This window comes from Capricornis sumatraensis, chromosome 3, assembly GCF_032405125.1.
Source record: "Capricornis sumatraensis isolate serow.1 chromosome 3, serow.2, whole genome shotgun sequence".
NCBI classification, from domain to species: Eukaryota; Metazoa; Chordata; class Mammalia; order Artiodactyla; family Bovidae; genus Capricornis; species Capricornis sumatraensis.
In genome coordinates this window covers 62,961,211-62,978,889 of record NC_091071.1, presented here as the reverse complement: position 1 = coordinate 62,978,889, position 17,679 = coordinate 62,961,211, and the positions used below count along the sequence as shown (strand labels likewise).

Sequence of the window (17,679 nt, the reverse complement as noted above, 5' to 3'; positions counted from 1 at the left end):
AGGCTTGTTCCAAGTTAAGGCTCTAGAAGAATGATTAAACATAGTGCAATTAATATTCCATAAAGACAGTTTCTGGTTTTCATAGAATTTTCAATGAAAGTTGCTACTTTCATTAAGAAGGTAAGAGAGTAAATATTAACTGTTATCACTAAACAGGTAAGAAAACTACAGCTGAGAAATATAAAGTAAATCAATGTTTCCCAACCTTAGTTTTGAATCCTTTTGCCTTTGATCAAATCCATTCACCAAGTTCTCTTTCCATTCTGTTAGAAAGGGTTTTAAGCCCCATTTTTAGATCTCTATACTACCTACATATACCATTTGTATAGAATAATCACAGTTATTATGAAGAATGAGTGTAAATTTAGCAAATAGAACGCTTAATGGACAGGCAGTGTCAGGTTATGTCCCTGTCAGCATGCTTATAATGGAGTTTTAAGGCAAGTTAAAATGAGGTCTCTTTTCACCATCTTCTTTCTCCTCTTCCCTCCAGCCCCTTCCTTCTTTCTTTGTACTGCTTTTCTCTCTCATCCCTTTTTTCTTTTGTATTTCCTACCTATCCAGCCCACTTGCTTTATTCTCTTTGTGGGGGAAATGGGAGGAGTGTAATGGTGCTGCCTCCCCTAAAATGAGGAGAGAGTGATGGAAGGGTCCTGGCCTCCTCGGTACTCTCTTCTGCCGCCTCCGTTAGGTCATTTCCTCTCTTGAGGAATTTAAAGGCCACTGATGGCCAAGAGTTCCCTGGAAGAGCCACAGCAGCCCTTGGGTAGTTCACCCAGGGGGCAGATAGTGTATTGCCTAGGGCAGATGCTGCTGAGAGATGGCGCCTGAGCGGGGCCTGCCCCTAGTGTATTGCTGCTGCCCTGCTCTCTGGAGGGTGTGCAGGGGTTCTGAGTCCTACACACGAAGACCTTCACAGCAGGTAGACACGTTCCTAACAGCAAAACTGGACGACCACTGAAGTTCCCCGGAGCGTGCTTCTGATGTGACAAAGGCCATCTCAGCAGAATCTCCCAATGTCACTGAGATTTTAATAGCTTTCTACCCTAATTGTTCATCTGTAAGAGTGGGTTTTGAACTCACCCAATAAATAATCAGTGGTTTGATGGTTCTAAACCAGAGAAGGGTCTGTTTTCTTTCATCTGCCAGTATCATCGTCCTGTAAACATAGATCTACCTGATCATATTTGCCATAATTTGGATACACTGCCTTTTATTATCATCACCACCACTTCCTGCCCAGTTGTAACATATTTTTATTTCTGATCTGTTTTAGACCTTGCACACTGCCAGTCAAACCTTGTGGAACTTAGCAAACTCCTGCAAAATTTGGAAATACTTCAGAGAACTCAGTCAGCACCTAACTTTACTGACATGCAGGTAAACATATTATAGTTGCTGGTCAAAGGAACTTAAAATATTCACTCAGAATTTTTACTGAATTGTTATATGATATATAAGGCAATATTTAAAGGGACATAACTATAATACAGATTAGTTTATATTCTGGAGTTATTCTTAATAACTTTTTGAATCTTGGTGTCATTGTGTTAAGATGTCTTTTTTAAAATGTTGTACATTTAAATACAAGCTAACTAGAAGTGAATATCTGAATCATTCTCCCACATTTATGTTGCATTAGAAACGATAATTATGAAGGTATAATTTGGGTACTGTAAGAATCTGTGCTATCTTTCCACGTAGCAGAAAAACACCAAAGATCTCTAATCCTATTTTCATTTTGTATAGCAGAAAAATATGTTTTGTTTTTGTCTGCTTTTAATGCCCTTTATGCATCAGATGCACCTTTATCTCCTGGCTGGTTTGCTTTAGGTATCTAACAATGATTCTTTACTAACTTGCTGTGCTCTCTTTGTCTATGCCTGTATTATCTGTGTTAACTTAATAATGCTTTGTTGCTTTTAACTATTTATGCAATGTAGGCTAACTGTGTAGATATTTCAAAGAAAGACAAGCGGGTCACAAGACGATGGAGAACAAAAAGTGTCAGCAAAGATACAAAAATACAACTGCAGGTACAGACCTCACTTTTCCTTCATTCATATTTATAGATATTTTTAAAAATATTAGTATTTATATATCAGTTCTTAGAAGTTTAAAAGTTTAAAGCAACTGTTAACTGCTTTAAAGCTAGTGCTTTTCAGACTGAGTTGTATTATCTAAAATAGTGAGAAATCTATTCTTATTGTAGCATAAGTAAAAAGAATGTAAAAGAAAGCTTAAAATTATGTAATACAGCTGTCAAGTGGCATTTTCATTCTCAGTTATGGCCTTTGAACCATTAAAACATATTTTAACAAAAAATCACCTTAAAAATCTAGACTAAAAATCAAATGGGTTGTAATGAACATTTATATATACTAAATCTTAAAGGAGCCTTTTATGTGTTAGTGTTGTCCAATCTTATATCTATTAATTAATACATGAGATGAAGACTGCAATAGGTTAGAAATGAACAAACTTGGGTTCTAGTCTAATCACTGTGATTTCCTGGCAGTATAATCTCATTTATTTCTGTTAAATTGTCTGGGCCTCCATTAACTTCTGGGTAAAGTGATAGAGTTGCATTAATGATCTCTGAATTACCTTTCAACTCTAAAATTCTGTGATTCTACAAAAATAGATATTATTGGCCATCAACAGGCACTTTTAAAATTTGAACTAACGTCTTCATGGTTCATAATAAACTGACTTGAAATTCATTTAAAATAAGTTATATGAATAGTTGAAAATTTTTAACATAAGATCCTCTTATGTCATTGCATTGCAATGTACAAAATATGGTAAATGCCTACAACCTCTCATGTCAAAATTCATGTTACTTTCAGATCCTTAAGCTTGAAATTTTACCACTCCAGTCCTAACTATATATTAATATTATGAAGGACTCCTGCCCTGCACAATCAGAATTAGACTCCTTATTTTGCTTTTCTTTTTATTATGCTGTAAATCAATCTGTAACACAAAGAAGGACTGCTTTTTAGAATATTTCAGTGTCTTTTAAATAAGAACAATAATTCTTCCTTAATTCTGATTTTACTGATAACATTCTTTGTGTTTTAATTCTAAACGTGTAAATAACCAATTCTTCGTTACTTTGCTTACTAATCTGATTAATTTGAAAATAGATTTTTGCAAGCAATAAAGATTTTTTTTTTTAGTTAGAATGTCCACATTGTGTGAACACAATTTTTTGTGGTCTTTTGTTCAGTATGTTTTTCTGTTTTTTTTCCCTTCTATTCAGAAAATTAATACTGTAGAGACAAATGTGTCAAATGACTTCACAAGGAAATTGCCTAAAATTGCTTTCGGGAGTACCATATTTTTGAGCAAGTGATTGTCTAGTTTTGTGTGTGTATTTTTAAAACATAGTATCTATGGTTATCATAGGCAAGGAAAGAGAACCTTAATTGTAAATAGAATAACTAGACAGGGCCAGCATCATAGGAACATGCACAGTTGTGGGTAGATACCATTTCAATCTTGTTTTTTATAAGATAGCCAATTGAATGTATTGGCATTCACAACTATGGTCTTGAGTAGGCTGGTTTTGTCACTGAGTTTTTCTTCCTGAAGGAAACAGAATGCCATTCTGAATAACCCTCCCATTCACAGGCTGTGCTTTTCAGTGTGTGGAGAGTTTGAGGAAGGTTTTTCTTTTTTTTTAATCACCAAAAGAAGTTGTTCAAAAAGAGGAAAATATTCTTCTTTCATGTTTATATCACATGTTGGGATTGACTGTGTGTTCTTAAAGTTTCATTTATACTCTTTTGCCTTGTTTCTGTTTTGCCAAAGAGTGGGGAAATGGCCCTTGTGAGTCTAGTTCAGTTTTTTGGGGAGAACTGAAATCATTTCATCCCCATACTCAAAGAAAGTGTTAAACTTTCAAAAGTAGGAAATTTAGTTCCAACTCCAGTGGAAATAAATAGACGAAGGGTTGGTGGTAAGCTGTTAATCGTTTCCAGAAAAACCTCACTTCCACTTGAATTGGTAAAACAAAAGATCGTAGGGTGAATGCTACAGAATTTAGTACAGCCCCTAGACTTTTTCTGCTCACTCACACCAGCGACCTTCCAAGACCCCTTAGAATGCTCATTCTCTATCACTGCAAAGTTACTAGAAGTTTCTTCACTATCATACCTTACTGGGGAACCATAAGAATCAGCCAGTGATGACAATGACTGATATGAATGTCAGTACTCATTAGGTTTTTACCTACAGAAAGGCATAGCATTTATTTTTACTGTGATGGATTAAATATACCCACCCTAATATGCATATTTCCTCCTCCTGTTTTAAATGTTTCTTGACCATTAGAACTGGATCTCATGGTTCCAAGTATTTGTTTTGAGCTCATAATCGTCTCACTACTTAAATCACTTTCTCTGAATGAGAGGCTTTTCGTAGTAAATGGCTCATTTATCGACCTCTCTGTCATTTGGAACGTTTAGTCCACCAGCCATTTATGGAGGAAATCTAAACTGTCTTGTGGCGGTGGTGGCGGTGATTATTGTTATTTCTGTTGTTGTTACAGATCTTGTTTTATGGAACTTTCGCATTCTGTAGTTGTAATTTTTGAGATAATTATAAAATAGATCATTTTAAAAATTGACCTCAAAAAAGTAAAAAATGAAGAACATGTTAAACTAGATGTTTGACTGTTTATTCTTACATAAGTACACTATTGATTTGAATGTGAATGTTAAAATTTGGACCACATTTCTACATGAAGCTACTGGGAAGCTAGCTCAAGAATCCATTGAGTAATTCATTGGAGGCAATAGGTGTCCTGGAAGTCTCTGTGGAATTACCCGTAAGGAAAAATATTCCCTGTGTCCCAAAGTTTAAATTTCTGATTCTAATAAAAATCTTGGTATCATCATTATGCAGTAAAACAGTTTGGTTGTGTTTTAAACGAATGGAGGATGGCAAGAAGAGAATGATTTCATAAGGGTTGCTGGAGAAGAGATTACTACTGGATTTCCCATGTTGCTAATAGCATGAATTAAATACTAGGTCCCTAGATAGTAGAGAGAATGAGGTATGGGGTAGCAGATAAATGATCTGTTGTCATTCATTCATCCTGGATCTCACAGATGCTCAAATTACACTGAAGAGTAAAACTACATTCTTTCTCATTTTTTTTTAACCACAGTAGGCATAAAGAGATTTTGTATAGAAAATGTTTTGTCTGACACAGATTATGTTTGTGTGTTTGTGTTTAATAATCATATACATATATGTACACAAAGGATTTGTGAAGATGGAAGAGAAATGTGAATGTAATTTGGAAAATTTGGAGAGAATTGGAGATCTAAGAATTTAAAATATTTTTCTGTTGTCCAAAAAGACTAACACAGCCATGCTGGTTGTTTTTTTTTTTTTTTTTTCTTTCCTCAGTCTGACTGTTATGTGACTCTGAAAACATTTCAGCTAATTGGAACTGAAATTAATTCCCACAGCCTTGAAGAGTCAGGGTCTGTCAAATGCAGGCACAGTTGAGTTGATTAGAAGGAAATATTATTATCCCTTAATCCTGTCCACCAAAAAGAGAAGAAAGAAAAGCTCTAAGAGTCTTCTACTGGCACATCACTAAATGAAACATATACCTTCAGGTTTTCATAGTTGATTTTTATAGGTGTTATCTCAACACACTGAGGACATTGTGGTTGACCTTCCTATTCTATGGGGACTGGCTTCCTCCTTGGAAAATTCTTCAATCAGAAAATCCCAACACCATACTTAATACTGAATCCCTCCCTTTATAGGAGGAGAGAAAGTGGGGAGTTGAATATTCCTGGTATCCTTCCCCTTACTTTCGCCTCCCAGCAAGAAACAAAAAACTCTTCCTGGCCAACAGAAGGCTTTCATTACAACCTGTTTGTTTTAGCCTTTGCATATTATTTATTTAGTCACCTTCCCCTGAACTTATTTTTTCCTTTGCTTCCATTTACTGAATGCCTTTTGGCTTCATATAACATGGCATTGCATGAATAAAACAAAAGGTAAATTGATTTTACCTTGAAATTGTAAGCTCTTCATCGCTTCATAACTTTCCATCTCCTTTTGGAGTAGGGGTAATAGTCAGCAAATAGATAAGTGTTTGGGTGGTCTGCTGTGCTAAACTTCTCTCATGGCATGACTGCTCCTTCAAGCTCTTTTCAGTGCTAAGATTTAGCAAAAGTCAACTGCAGTTAAAAAATCTCCCTCTCCTTTGTCTGATTATCTTTCATCCTCCCATATCCCCCCCTCCCCGGTCCCGTGTTTTCTCCTCCCTCCTCTCCTCTCATTCACTGTCAGGAAGGGCCATCTGCGAAGGGCCAGTTCAGCACAACTCGGCGCCGGCAGAGGCTAGCAGCAGCAGTGGCTACAACAGTGAGTGGATTTCCACCTCCAGTGGACGTTTAAAGAGAATGAGAAACTGTGTACTAGCTATTCACTCCCCTGCGCTAATGGCGCCCCTGGCTGGGATGGTGTCCAGCATGGCCCTCCTGGGTTGGCGGAGCTCACACATGTTCCCAGACTGTCTGCGTGGCGGGCGTCTCACGCACACAGGTGTTTGGGTTTGCAACGGAAAACTATCATGTAATCCAGATCCCTGCTTCTACTCTCAGTGTTAGAAGCAGTTTAAATTCAAGGATGTAGGTGGGATTTTCTTACATGGTGTGGGTTTTTTGGGGGGTTGGTTTTTGTTTGGTTTGTTTTTTTGCCATCCTGATCTTAGAACTTTTGCTAACTGATTTCGGTTTTTCTAAGAAAAGTCAATTACTACAGACATAAGTTGTGCTTTTTTGGTCGCAATGTGACTGTTTGAAAAGGATGTGAGAATAAAGAAATGAGGGGACAAAAAGGTGAATTTTGATGCTATCTCTCAATGGCTACTTACACTTAGCAAAGGAAAATTGTTTTCTAGAAAGAATATTGAGCTGAAAATCAGAAAATATAATGTGGAAAGGAGAAAACCACAAAATTAAATGGTGTTTAATTCACATCTAGATGTTGGTTTTTTTTTTTTTTAAGAGAAAATAGTATGGATATTAGGCAGATAGAAGAAGTATTGAGATAGATAAGGCAGATAATCAAAACCTGCTTAGAATAGTGAACTATCCACATGGAATATGAAATAGAATATGTAAACACCGTATGCTGGATAAAAATACATCTTAATATTTGCTTAATCATAATCATAATTACCTATCAACTTTATAAATACAGAGTTCTGAGTTCATAGCAAACATTAGTTTTTTGGCTATTATATAATATTTCCTAGATTATAGTCTTGCTCTTGCTGCTGGTGAATTTTCAGACTAACGCTGAAAAATATGAAAAGATTTTGGTTGCATTCTAGGAGAATGGATATTGGTGTATGGTTTGTTGGTTTTATGCTTCATAACTAGTGACTGACTCTTGATTTATATCTGGGTACTTAGCTGGATTGTTTGAGAGACAGAAATGATTTTGATTATGAAATGAACTAGTGACTTGAAATTTATTAGAGAAGTGACTGAAACTCACAGTTCTGTGAATATTTGAACAAATAAATATTTTAAATTGATTTCATAGTGGCTATCTTACACATGTATTCAAAAAAGATGAATAAAGTATCTAATACTGACATGGTAGCAAATTCTGACAATAAATACATGTAAAATCAATTTTAAAATTCTTAAATGTAACCTTTCATTTACAAAATTCAGAAATCCAAATGATTATTAGAGAACAATATCTCAGTATGGAAAGGAAAGGTCAGTCAATACAAGGTCAGAAAATACAAATGTTTCCTTAAATAATGTATTTCTAAGATGGCATGCAGGAAGTGATTGTATGTCTACTATGTTCATTTTTTAATTGTAGATAAATATATCATGAATATAATAAAACTGAAATTAGAACCTATTTGAATAGAATAGGTTTATATTTTTTTTATTTGGAAGTGCAAGAGAAAAAGATTTTGAAAGATGGAAGAATTAATGCTCACCTTCCCCCCAGAGTAACTGTGACCACAGAGATTAAGAATAACTTAAAGCAACTAATGAGCAATGCTGGCACGTTTAGTCATATATTCAGGAATAAATAGAGAGAATGGGTACTCTTAAACCCTCCAGGATCTGTACTTTTCATTCCATACCAGAGCAGAACAACATCTAGCAGGATCTAACAAAATCACTTCTGCCTCCTCGGCCTCCTCACCCACACCTCAGCGACCTGTCACTGGCTACTCAGCCCTCCTGTGCCTTTGACTGCAGTGATTCCCCTTAACTCCCTGTCATTCCTCCTCCCAAAACTAAAATTCAGTTCAGTTCAGTTCAGTCACTCAGTCATGTCCAACTCTTTGTGACCCCCTGAATTGCAGCACTCCAGGCCTCCCTGTCCATCACCAACTCCCGGAGTCCACCCAAACTCATGTGCATCGAGTCGGTGATGCCATCCAGCCATCTCATTCTCCATCGTCTCCTTCTCCTCCTGCCCTCAATCCCTCCCAGCATCAGAGTCTTTTCCAGTGAGTCAAGTCTTCACATGAGGTGGCCAAAGTATTGGAGTTTCAGCATCAGCATCAGTCCTTCCAAGGAACACCCAGGACTGTTCTTCTTTAGGATGGACTGATTGGATCTCCTTGCAGTCCAAGGGACTCGCAAGAGTCTTCTCCAACACCACAGTTCAAAAGCATCAATTCTTCGGCACTCACCTTTCTTCACAGTCCAACTCTCACATCCATACATGACCACTGGAAAAACCATAGCCTTGACTAGATGGACCTTTGTTGGCAAAGTAATGTCTCTGCTTTTCAATATGCTGTCTAGGTTGGTCATAACTTTCCTTCCAAGGAGTAAGCGTCTTTTAATTTCATGGCTGCAGTCACCATCTGCAGTGATTTTGGAGCCCAGAAAAATAAAGTCAGCCACTGTTTCCCCATCTATTTTCCATGAAGTGATGGGACCAGATGCCATGATCTTTGTTTTCTGAATGTTGAGCTTTAGGCCAACCTTTTCACTCTCCTCTTTCACTTTCATCAAGAGGCTTTTTAGTTCCTCTTCACTTTCTGCCATAAAGGTGGTGTCATCTGCATATCTGAGGTTATTGATATTTCTCCCGGAAATCTCGATTCCAGCTTGTGCTTCTTCCAGCCCAGCATTTCTCATGATGTACTCTGCATATAAGTAAGCAGGGTGACAATATACAACCTTGATGTACTCCTTTTCCTATTTGGAACCTGTCTGTTGTTCCATGTCCAGTTCTAACTGTTGCTTCCTGACCTGCATACTGGTTTCTCAAGAGACAGGTCAGGTGGTCTGGTATTCCCATCTCTTTCAGACTTTTCCACAGTTTATTGTGCTCCACATAGTCAAAGGCTTTGACGTAGTCAATAAAGCAGACATAGAGAGTTCCAGAAATTTTTCTGGAACTTTCTTACTTTTTTGATATTCCAGCAGATGTTGGCAATTTGATCTCTGGTTCCTCTGCCTTTTCTAAAACCAACTTGAACATCTGGAAGTTAGCCCACATGTTTTCAGTCTATCCTATCCTGCTCAGTGCTTTTTATCTGGAATTCTCCCAGGAGGCTCCAGTCACTTGTTCTCCTTGCCCAACTCAGATGTGTTAGGGCAGCTGAGATTGCTCCCAAAGATAAGTACACCCAAGATATTTCTGAGATTTGTTCTTGCTGATTCTTAGCATGCATGTCCGTGATGGCCCACTTACGCCATCAGTGAGACCCATCAGAATAGGGGGATGGAAAAGAAACACCAGCGCCTCCCCATGCACTTGGTGCTCCCCACAGGCAGCCCTGTGCACGTGATGCAGAGTGACCGCAGCAGAAGACCTTTTGCTTGGGCTCTGTGAGTTGTGTATTCTCAGTGTCTTCCTTATACCTGTTGTTATGTGTTCTCTTTCTTACCCTTGTTTGCCATGTTTTTCTTCTCAGCGTCTGACTGAACTTTTAATAGAGAGGCCTTTATCTTAGGACCAAGTCTGGGTCCTCACTGGACTCCCTAGGCCTCCGCTGCACCCGGTCCTCCCATCACCACCTCTCCCTCAGCCTCCCTACCCACTCAAGGGAGGAGACCACTCTCCTACACAGTGTTAGTCCCTAGAGTGTTAGGGTTCGTGAGTGCAGATAAAACCCTTTTACATGATCCTCAACACATTTCATTTTTCCGCCATCAAACACCTACATTTCTTTTTCTCAAATGCTCTCCTGGTTCCTTGTATCCTGAAACCACATCCTTAAATCTGCAAACTCCTTGGTCTGTCTGTTACCTCAAGTCACAGTCTCTGCCCCTGACCTCCTCATCACCAGCACTTCCATGGACTCTCTCTGTCCCTCCTAGAGGGCCTTGGGCTGTCTGCTCTTTCTGTTAATAGATTTAACATCGCCACAGTTATGGTCAGCAGTTTTCTTTATCTATCTTCAAACATTCTTCTGCATAAATCATCCCATTCCCTTATAGATGTCCTAGAAAACCTCAAGCGTTACTGTCATAAAGTTGCCGGGATAGGATTCCAGCAAATTATTGAACCCAAGGACTCCATTTTCTCAAATGGGTTATCTGCACTTTGGTATCTGTTCTCTGGAAGAGTCAGAAATTAAGTTCCTAATGAGATAAACAAGTTATTGACATCTCCCAGTACAGTGTAGCCAAGACCCCCATGGAGGATGAGAGTTACTCTGATGTCTCCAGATAACAAATGCTTCAGATATCCTATATTACCATGCTTAAGTTAGCTGAATCTGGGAAAAAGCTTCATTCCCTCTTTCTTTCCTGGGAAGCCTGAATATCTTTTGAGATAAATAACTCCTTGCCAGGACCAAGCTGCAGCCTAAGGACCCTCTTAAGCCTCAACTGCCATCACCCAGACCCACAAACTGCAGCTCAGGTTAGATTTTTAAGGGTCTCTCCCTCCCCTCCATCCTCTGTGTCTTTTGTGCACATGCTTGCTTGCTCCCTCTTGCCCCTTTGCCTCCCTTTTTCTAACATGAGATTTAAAGCTAAGTCAAAAAATGAGGAAAGGAAGAGGTTCTAGCATACCTATACATCAGACAAAATATTGGTTCCTTCCTCCTACAGCGTATTTTCTGTTAGAGGGATGTGAATTAGCTTTTAATTTATACAAAATTCAGCTTGTGGAGGCATCTAAGTCTGGTTCTTGAAGGTAATTGAATGCATATCTGTGTAGTAAGAATTAGGGGAGTTTACTGGTGATCTGATTTATAAAAGGAATTGGCATTCTCATTCTCCAAGAATGGTTGGCTGACAGCATTTATAATGATCAGGTAGAAGCTTCTAGAAAGAGAGAGAAGGAGTATTTTGCCTCCACCCATCAGAAGCCTAGTCCAAATCCAAGGGCAAGGAAACTTCTAGCCATTTGGCAAAATCTCAATGGACATGAGTTTGAGTGAACTTTGGAAGTTGGTGATGGACAGGGAGGCCTGGCGTGCTGTGATTCCTGGGGTTGCAAAGAGTCGGACACGACTGAGAGACTGAACTGAACTGAACTGAACTGATAGTAGTATGACTTTATTTTACTTAATGCTTTTTGGCCAGTTCATAAGCCACGTTCATGTATGTAACAGAGTTGTATGTCATATACAAAGTAACTATACTAATTTATATAATATTTCATTTACAGATGTATTTTGATAAGTCAATTTCAAATTTAATTGCAGATCTCTTTAAGCCATTATTATATGTAGTATTAAACTTATGTTTTATCTGATGACAATGGAGCAAGTGAATCTTTCTGTATATGCACCTCTTGAATTTTTACCTGTTCAGTGAATTCTTGCTCCAGGCTCAGAAAGAAGTCAGCATAAAAAGCCCTCTGACTTGAATACCCAGACTTTGTGAGAGAAGGTCAGCTACATCACAGATCAGATGGCTTTCTGCCAGTATTGTTTCAGTGGGTTCAGAGCTGAAGCCTGTCTGGGATTATGCCTTTTCTTCCTGTCATTTTGTCATCGTCTCTCCCTGTGACAGTGAGCAGCCAGTGAGTCAGTAGCCGTGCTGCATCAACTACGGGAAACTGAGATTCCTTCCCACCCGAACCACCTGCAGAAGAGATGAGTGCTGTCTCCAAGTGTGTCATCAGAGAGGAATCTATTATATTGGAGAATAGGATGCATCTTTTCTGTGTAAGAGATTGCAGGACAGTGTGCTGCTGCTCTTTAATCATTTGTGTCCTCCCTTTTCAGGTTCCTTTCAGTGCCACCATGTCCCCAGTTCGCTTACATTCCTCCAACCCCAACCTTTGTGCAGATATTGAATTTCAGACCCCTCCTAGCCACCTCACAGACCCTCTGGAAAGTTCAACGGATTATACAAAGCTTCAAGAAGAATTTTGTCTGATTGCGCAGAAAGGTAACAATAAATGTAATGTGCCCTCTATAGTGGCTCTCCTCCTTGATGGGAAGTTGCCGTTCATTCTCTTAGCCTTGTCTAGGTGGTCATGGTGCCAAGGTCAAAAGGTTCATATACTTACTGCAGTTCTATAGATAAAACGCAGTGGGATATGATGACTGCCTCCTGGGAAAAATGCGCATCATAGGGTTTCAGTTTTGACTGAGGAAAGAAAGTATTATTGAGGGTGAGAAAAGGCAGAGAGACTAAAAGGGTATTATCTTTGATGATGTTCCTCCTATTGCCTTCAAGCCCGGCATTAGGCTTTTAGGTCATCATAAATTAAAATTTGCTTTTTCTTCACTCAGAGAATATTAGGGTAATGGGCTTATCTACTGATTCTCTGAATTTGCAAAGTCAGACACTTAGGGAGAAAAATAAGATGTTATGCTAGGCAGACGAACCCACAATGCTATTCAGCATCTGTTTTTTTATCATGTCATACATACTTGTGAGTTAGCAGATTCTGTTTGAAACCTTTTTTTTTTTTAAATTAAATGGCACTCACTGATTTTACTTTACAGTTTGTGGGTAAGGAATCAAGAGGGCTCAGCTAAGCAGTTTTCTGTCCTCCCTCCGTGGTATTTAGCTGGAAGCCTGGCTGAATGGCTCAAGGGGGCTTCACTGGCACTTTGGTTGGACAGCTGGGAGGCTGCACACAACTCTCTCCCTCTCCCCTCCCCTTCCACAGCAGCTCAGGCCTCCAAGTGGAGTGGATTGCAACGGAAGTGGCCAACTCTGGGTCTGAAGCATGGTCCCTTCACTGCTAGTTCACCAGGAAGAGCCGCAGCTCCTAAATTAATTCCCTCCCCTTAATGCTAAAGTATCTAAATTTCAGCCACTGAAATTCATTTTTTACCTTATAATAGTGCCTTCCTAGTCATTGTCTTTTGAAATTGTAATCTTTAGGAGAAAGACATTGTGTTGTTTTCAGTCACTAACACCTTATGATGAATTTTTCACATTTATTTCCTCTGGGGCTGCTGGCAATAGGTTATAAAATATTCTTGAAAATGTGTGTTAAGTGGAACATCTCAAGTACCACCCCCCATAATATTCAAACGCCTAGTGACTTGGGAAAAGAAGAGGTGCACACTGAGGGTATTTCTGAGAAAGCTGAAGTCAACAACAAAGGTGCATACTCGCAAACCATCAGCAAAGATGTGCTGCCAGAGATTTCTTTCATTCCACCATCCTGAAGTAACTGAAGTAAAGCTTCTCCCCCCACCCACCCTTTTTTTCTACAGATTTTTCAATTGAGATTCTGCAAGGCCAACTCTCTTTCACCTGTTTACTCCTTGTACATTTTTATTACGTCTTGGCCGAATGCTAATCATGTCATTAGACTAGAGCAATGCTAAATTATTTATGTAACAGCGTAGATTTATGATCAGGAAGCCAGTAACTTTTGCTTTTAGTGCAAGATTGTAGGAACAGGTGAAATAAGGCAACAAATGTGTGAATTAAATATAGCACAGCTTCTAAAGGAAAAGGAATAAATTTGAAGGTACCCCCAGGAAAGCTTTGTGTATTTGGTTGCACTCCTGAGGCTTTTAGGTAATCCAGGTTTCAACAGACTTGTAAAGCCTTTGTTGAAACAGCATATTTTCTTTTCAGCTATGCTTGGGGAAAAAGGTGGCTTTTATATGACTATTGAGTGAACTCTTTAGGAGAAATTATGGATTTTGAAATGAATGAGAATCCACCTTTAGAGCTGCTAGTTGGGTTAATGTATTTCAGCTATCAAGTTATTACCTTAAAATTGATGACAACTAGAATGTAGCCCATAAATCAATGAATTGTACATTCTTTATGATCCCATTATTTTTACCATTTAATTCTGGTCCCTATTTTCTGCTACATTTTTTCTACTTCTTTTAAAAATAACCTTTTTCTTACAAGGAAATCCCTATTTTAGAAGACTTTACATTTTGCAGAAACTGTTACTATAAAGATAAGAGTTGCAAATTCAACATTTTTGTGTTTCAACATTAAAGACTGCCAAACATACAAATGTCTGTTGTTAGGTATGCAGAAATGAGGGTGGAGGTTGTTTTTAGTTGCCTTTATTTTATTTTACTTTATTTCCACCTTTATTGAGATAAAATGAACATGTAACATTATATAAGTTCAAGTATATATGTTGATTTGACATACTTATATATTATAAAATAATTACTACCATAGGATAGCTAATATCTCCAACATGTCACATAATTACCATTTCATTTTTGTGCTGAGAACATTCGAGATCTACTCTCTTAACAAATTCAGGTAAATAATACGGTACTGTTAACTATAACCATCCTGCAGCTTAGATTCCCAGAACGTATTCATGTTATAACTGGTAGTTTGTACTCTTTGAAAGCACTTTTGATATCATGATGGTTTTGGCTGAGAATGTAATGCAAGTATTATTCTTAAGACCAAATCATTTCAACAAAACAGAAGTAGAGTCACAGATGTAGAAAACAAAGTTATGGTTACCAGTGGGGGAAGAGGGAAGGGAGAAATTGGGAGATTGAGATTGACATATCCACATTATTATATATAAAATAGGTAACTAGTAAGGGCATATTGTATAGCACAAGGGATGCCATTCAGTACTCAGTATTGACCTGTATGGGAAAAGAATCTAAAAAATAGTGGATATGTGTATATTTATATAACTGATTTACTTTGCTATACAGCAGAAACTAACACAACATTTTAAATCAATGATACTCTGATAAATATTTAAAAAAAGACCAAATCATTTCCTACCACAGCAAGAACTAGCTCCAACTTCTAAAACAGCTGTTTGATTTATATTTGCAAGACTCATAAAGTGACCTTTTTTGGATGCACACTTTGGGGTGATAATTTGATAGTTCTAAATTATTTGCATGAGACTTCATTGTACACATAACTGCTCAAATATTATCAACTGTGGCAGAGTAAAACTTGTTCCCTTTTCCTTCTAAGAATTATAGGTTAGTTTCTAAGTATTGAATTTAATAATTGGTATTTTATATGCTGCTTCCAGGTCTTCGTTGACTTATCTGGTATGAAATGCTAAAACTTTCATCCTGATTGATTGCCATCCCCATATTTGTTTTGTATTTAGATATTGGGGTAGATTCCATTTTAAGGCTGACTTTCAATTAGATTGTAACATAACCTTTCCAGAAAATATTCATGAATGAGTTACAAGTGCTGAGACGTTTATAATTCTGTTATTTTTCTGGATCCATTTGATCCTTGTCTCTTACTTTTCTCCCCACCCAGTGCATTCTCTCTTGAAGTCTGCATTTAATAGCATAGCTATAGAGAAGGAGAAGCTTAAGCAGATGGTTTCTGAGCAGGATCACAATAAAGGCCACAGCACACAGATGGCACGACTCCGACAGTCACTGTCGCAGGTAAATGAGAGTGTTTGTATCATTCTCAGGACACATTCCTAACCCTCCAAGCCAATGATGGGGGTGGAGACAGTCCATCATGGGAATGACACATTTGTCTGAAATTCCCCCAAGCCATCACAGTGTCAGTATTAAATTGTATCACTTTTCTTCCAAAAGGGATCAAGGTAAGAGTGACAATCAACCAAACTTGCTTGCAAACATAATTTCTATTTTGGCTGATTTTAATGCCCATCTGTGGTCTTATAAGGCCATCCCTGATTTAAAAAACTAATGCATTTATACATGATTTACCCACACATCTAAACTGTGTTCCAGACTGTGTCCAATCCAGCATCGGACAAAATCTACCAGATCTTCCACACTTAGTATTTTTCCTACTTATGATGCATTTTAACCTGTTGAAAACTACTGATTACTATTACTTTTTTTTTTTTTCTTTTTTGATTTGCACTCTTAGGATTTTCTTCCTGTCTATGTTCCCTGAATCTAGACTCTAATATTTCAGTATATATTTTACACTATAATATGTATTACTTAATATATATTATGTTGATCTTATTAATACTAATCAAATCCCTATATATTTCAAGGTTGTAATTTCTGTTAAAAATCCTTTAAAACTACACTTCTGCTTTCTTAAAACTGACCACTTCCTCTGAAATATTTTCTTCACTTAGTCTATAAATGCACCTTTAAAATTTCCTTTAAGAGTTCAATGTTGTTGTTGATTTTGTGTGAGAACTCAGTGATTACATAAAATATTGTTCACTTCCTGGTGCCTTGGATCAGAGCGAAGGAGCAAGCAAATCCTGGGTAAGTGGTTTTCCATGTGGATCAGCTCCTGCTTGAACAGTTTCCCTCAGTTCCTGCAAATTAGACTTAAACCATCTCACCGTGTTCTATGTACCTGAACTGTCAGCTTCTTTTCAGTGTTAAGTTTCATGTTATTGAATGCTGTTGTCTGGGCCACACTTTCTGCTGTTTGCCGTTAAACACTGTCAGTTGAGGCACATATGCTGCTTGGAAACTCAAGAGCCTGCGCATTCAAAGCGGCAGCTGGGTGCCAGTTTGCAGAGGGCCTCCTTCACAAGCACACTTTAATGGTCTCTCCTGGCCTGATCTCCTGTCATATATCTGTTGAACACCTTGTGCATCTTAATGGATCTACTGAATCATGACCCTACAAAGGATCATAAGTCAGGAAGATCAAAATAATGGCTAGGAAGCATCTTGTGAGTCATCTTGCAAACATGTCAAGTACACTTTTGTTCCCCTCCATGTTGCAGTGTTTGATTCAGATGTACTAATGATCGAAGGCTTAGTGGTATGAAATAAGCTGGTACTAAGAAAAATAAGAAGATGTGCTTGTTTCTTGCTTGCTTGCTTTTTATTCGCTTCTTGGTAAGGCAGAGAATGGGCTTCCCTGGTGGCTCAGCTGGTTAAGAATCCACCCGTAGTGCAGGAGACCTGGGTTCTATCTCTGGGTTGGGAAGATCCCCGGGAGAAAGGAATGGCTACCCACGCCAGTGTTCTGGCCTGGAGAATCTCATGGATGGAGGAGCCAGGTGGGCTACGGTCCATGGGGTCACAAAGAGTCAGACACAACTGAGGAGCAGTATAGCATAAAGAGAGTTATACCCTATCCACTAGAGAATCCCATGTTTCCAGTTCTGTGTTACATAGCATTTTGGCTGTGTTTACATCCTTATGTCTGTATATACCTTCCCATTGGGTGGGGTCATTTTCTCCTGAGCTCTAGGGCTCAGGAGAGAAGCCAAAGCTGGAGAGAAAGATGTGGATATCCCAGTATGTTGGTGAATTTATAGCTGTTGATAAATTGTGTTTTCAATCAGAAGAAA

General features: G+C 38.2%; 1 protein-coding gene and 1 non-coding gene across 4 annotated transcripts in view; both read left to right on the top strand.

Annotated features, from left to right (window-relative positions):
- OSBPL6 (oxysterol binding protein like 6) overlaps positions 1–17,679 on the top strand; it is a 114,940-nt gene that overhangs the window by 66,689 nt on the left and 30,572 nt on the right. The window contains exons 9-13 of one of the 3 annotated variants that reach the window (XM_068966820.1): positions 1,277–1,380; positions 1,944–2,036; positions 6,322–6,396; positions 12,212–12,377; positions 15,684–15,817. In XM_068966820.1, the coding sequence (XP_068822921.1) occupies positions 1,277–1,380; positions 1,944–2,036; positions 6,322–6,396; positions 12,212–12,377; positions 15,684–15,817 (572 nt within the window). The remainder of the gene's footprint in view (positions 1–1,276; positions 1,381–1,943; positions 2,037–6,321; positions 6,397–12,211; positions 12,378–15,683; positions 15,818–17,679) is intronic. The other 2 variants (XM_068966821.1, XM_068966823.1) reach the window with 2 other exon arrangements.
- LOC138077322 (small nucleolar RNA SNORA79) lies at positions 12,641–12,783 on the top strand. Its single transcript, XR_011144770.1, has one exon. It is a non-coding gene; the product is annotated as a small nucleolar RNA SNORA79 (small nucleolar RNA).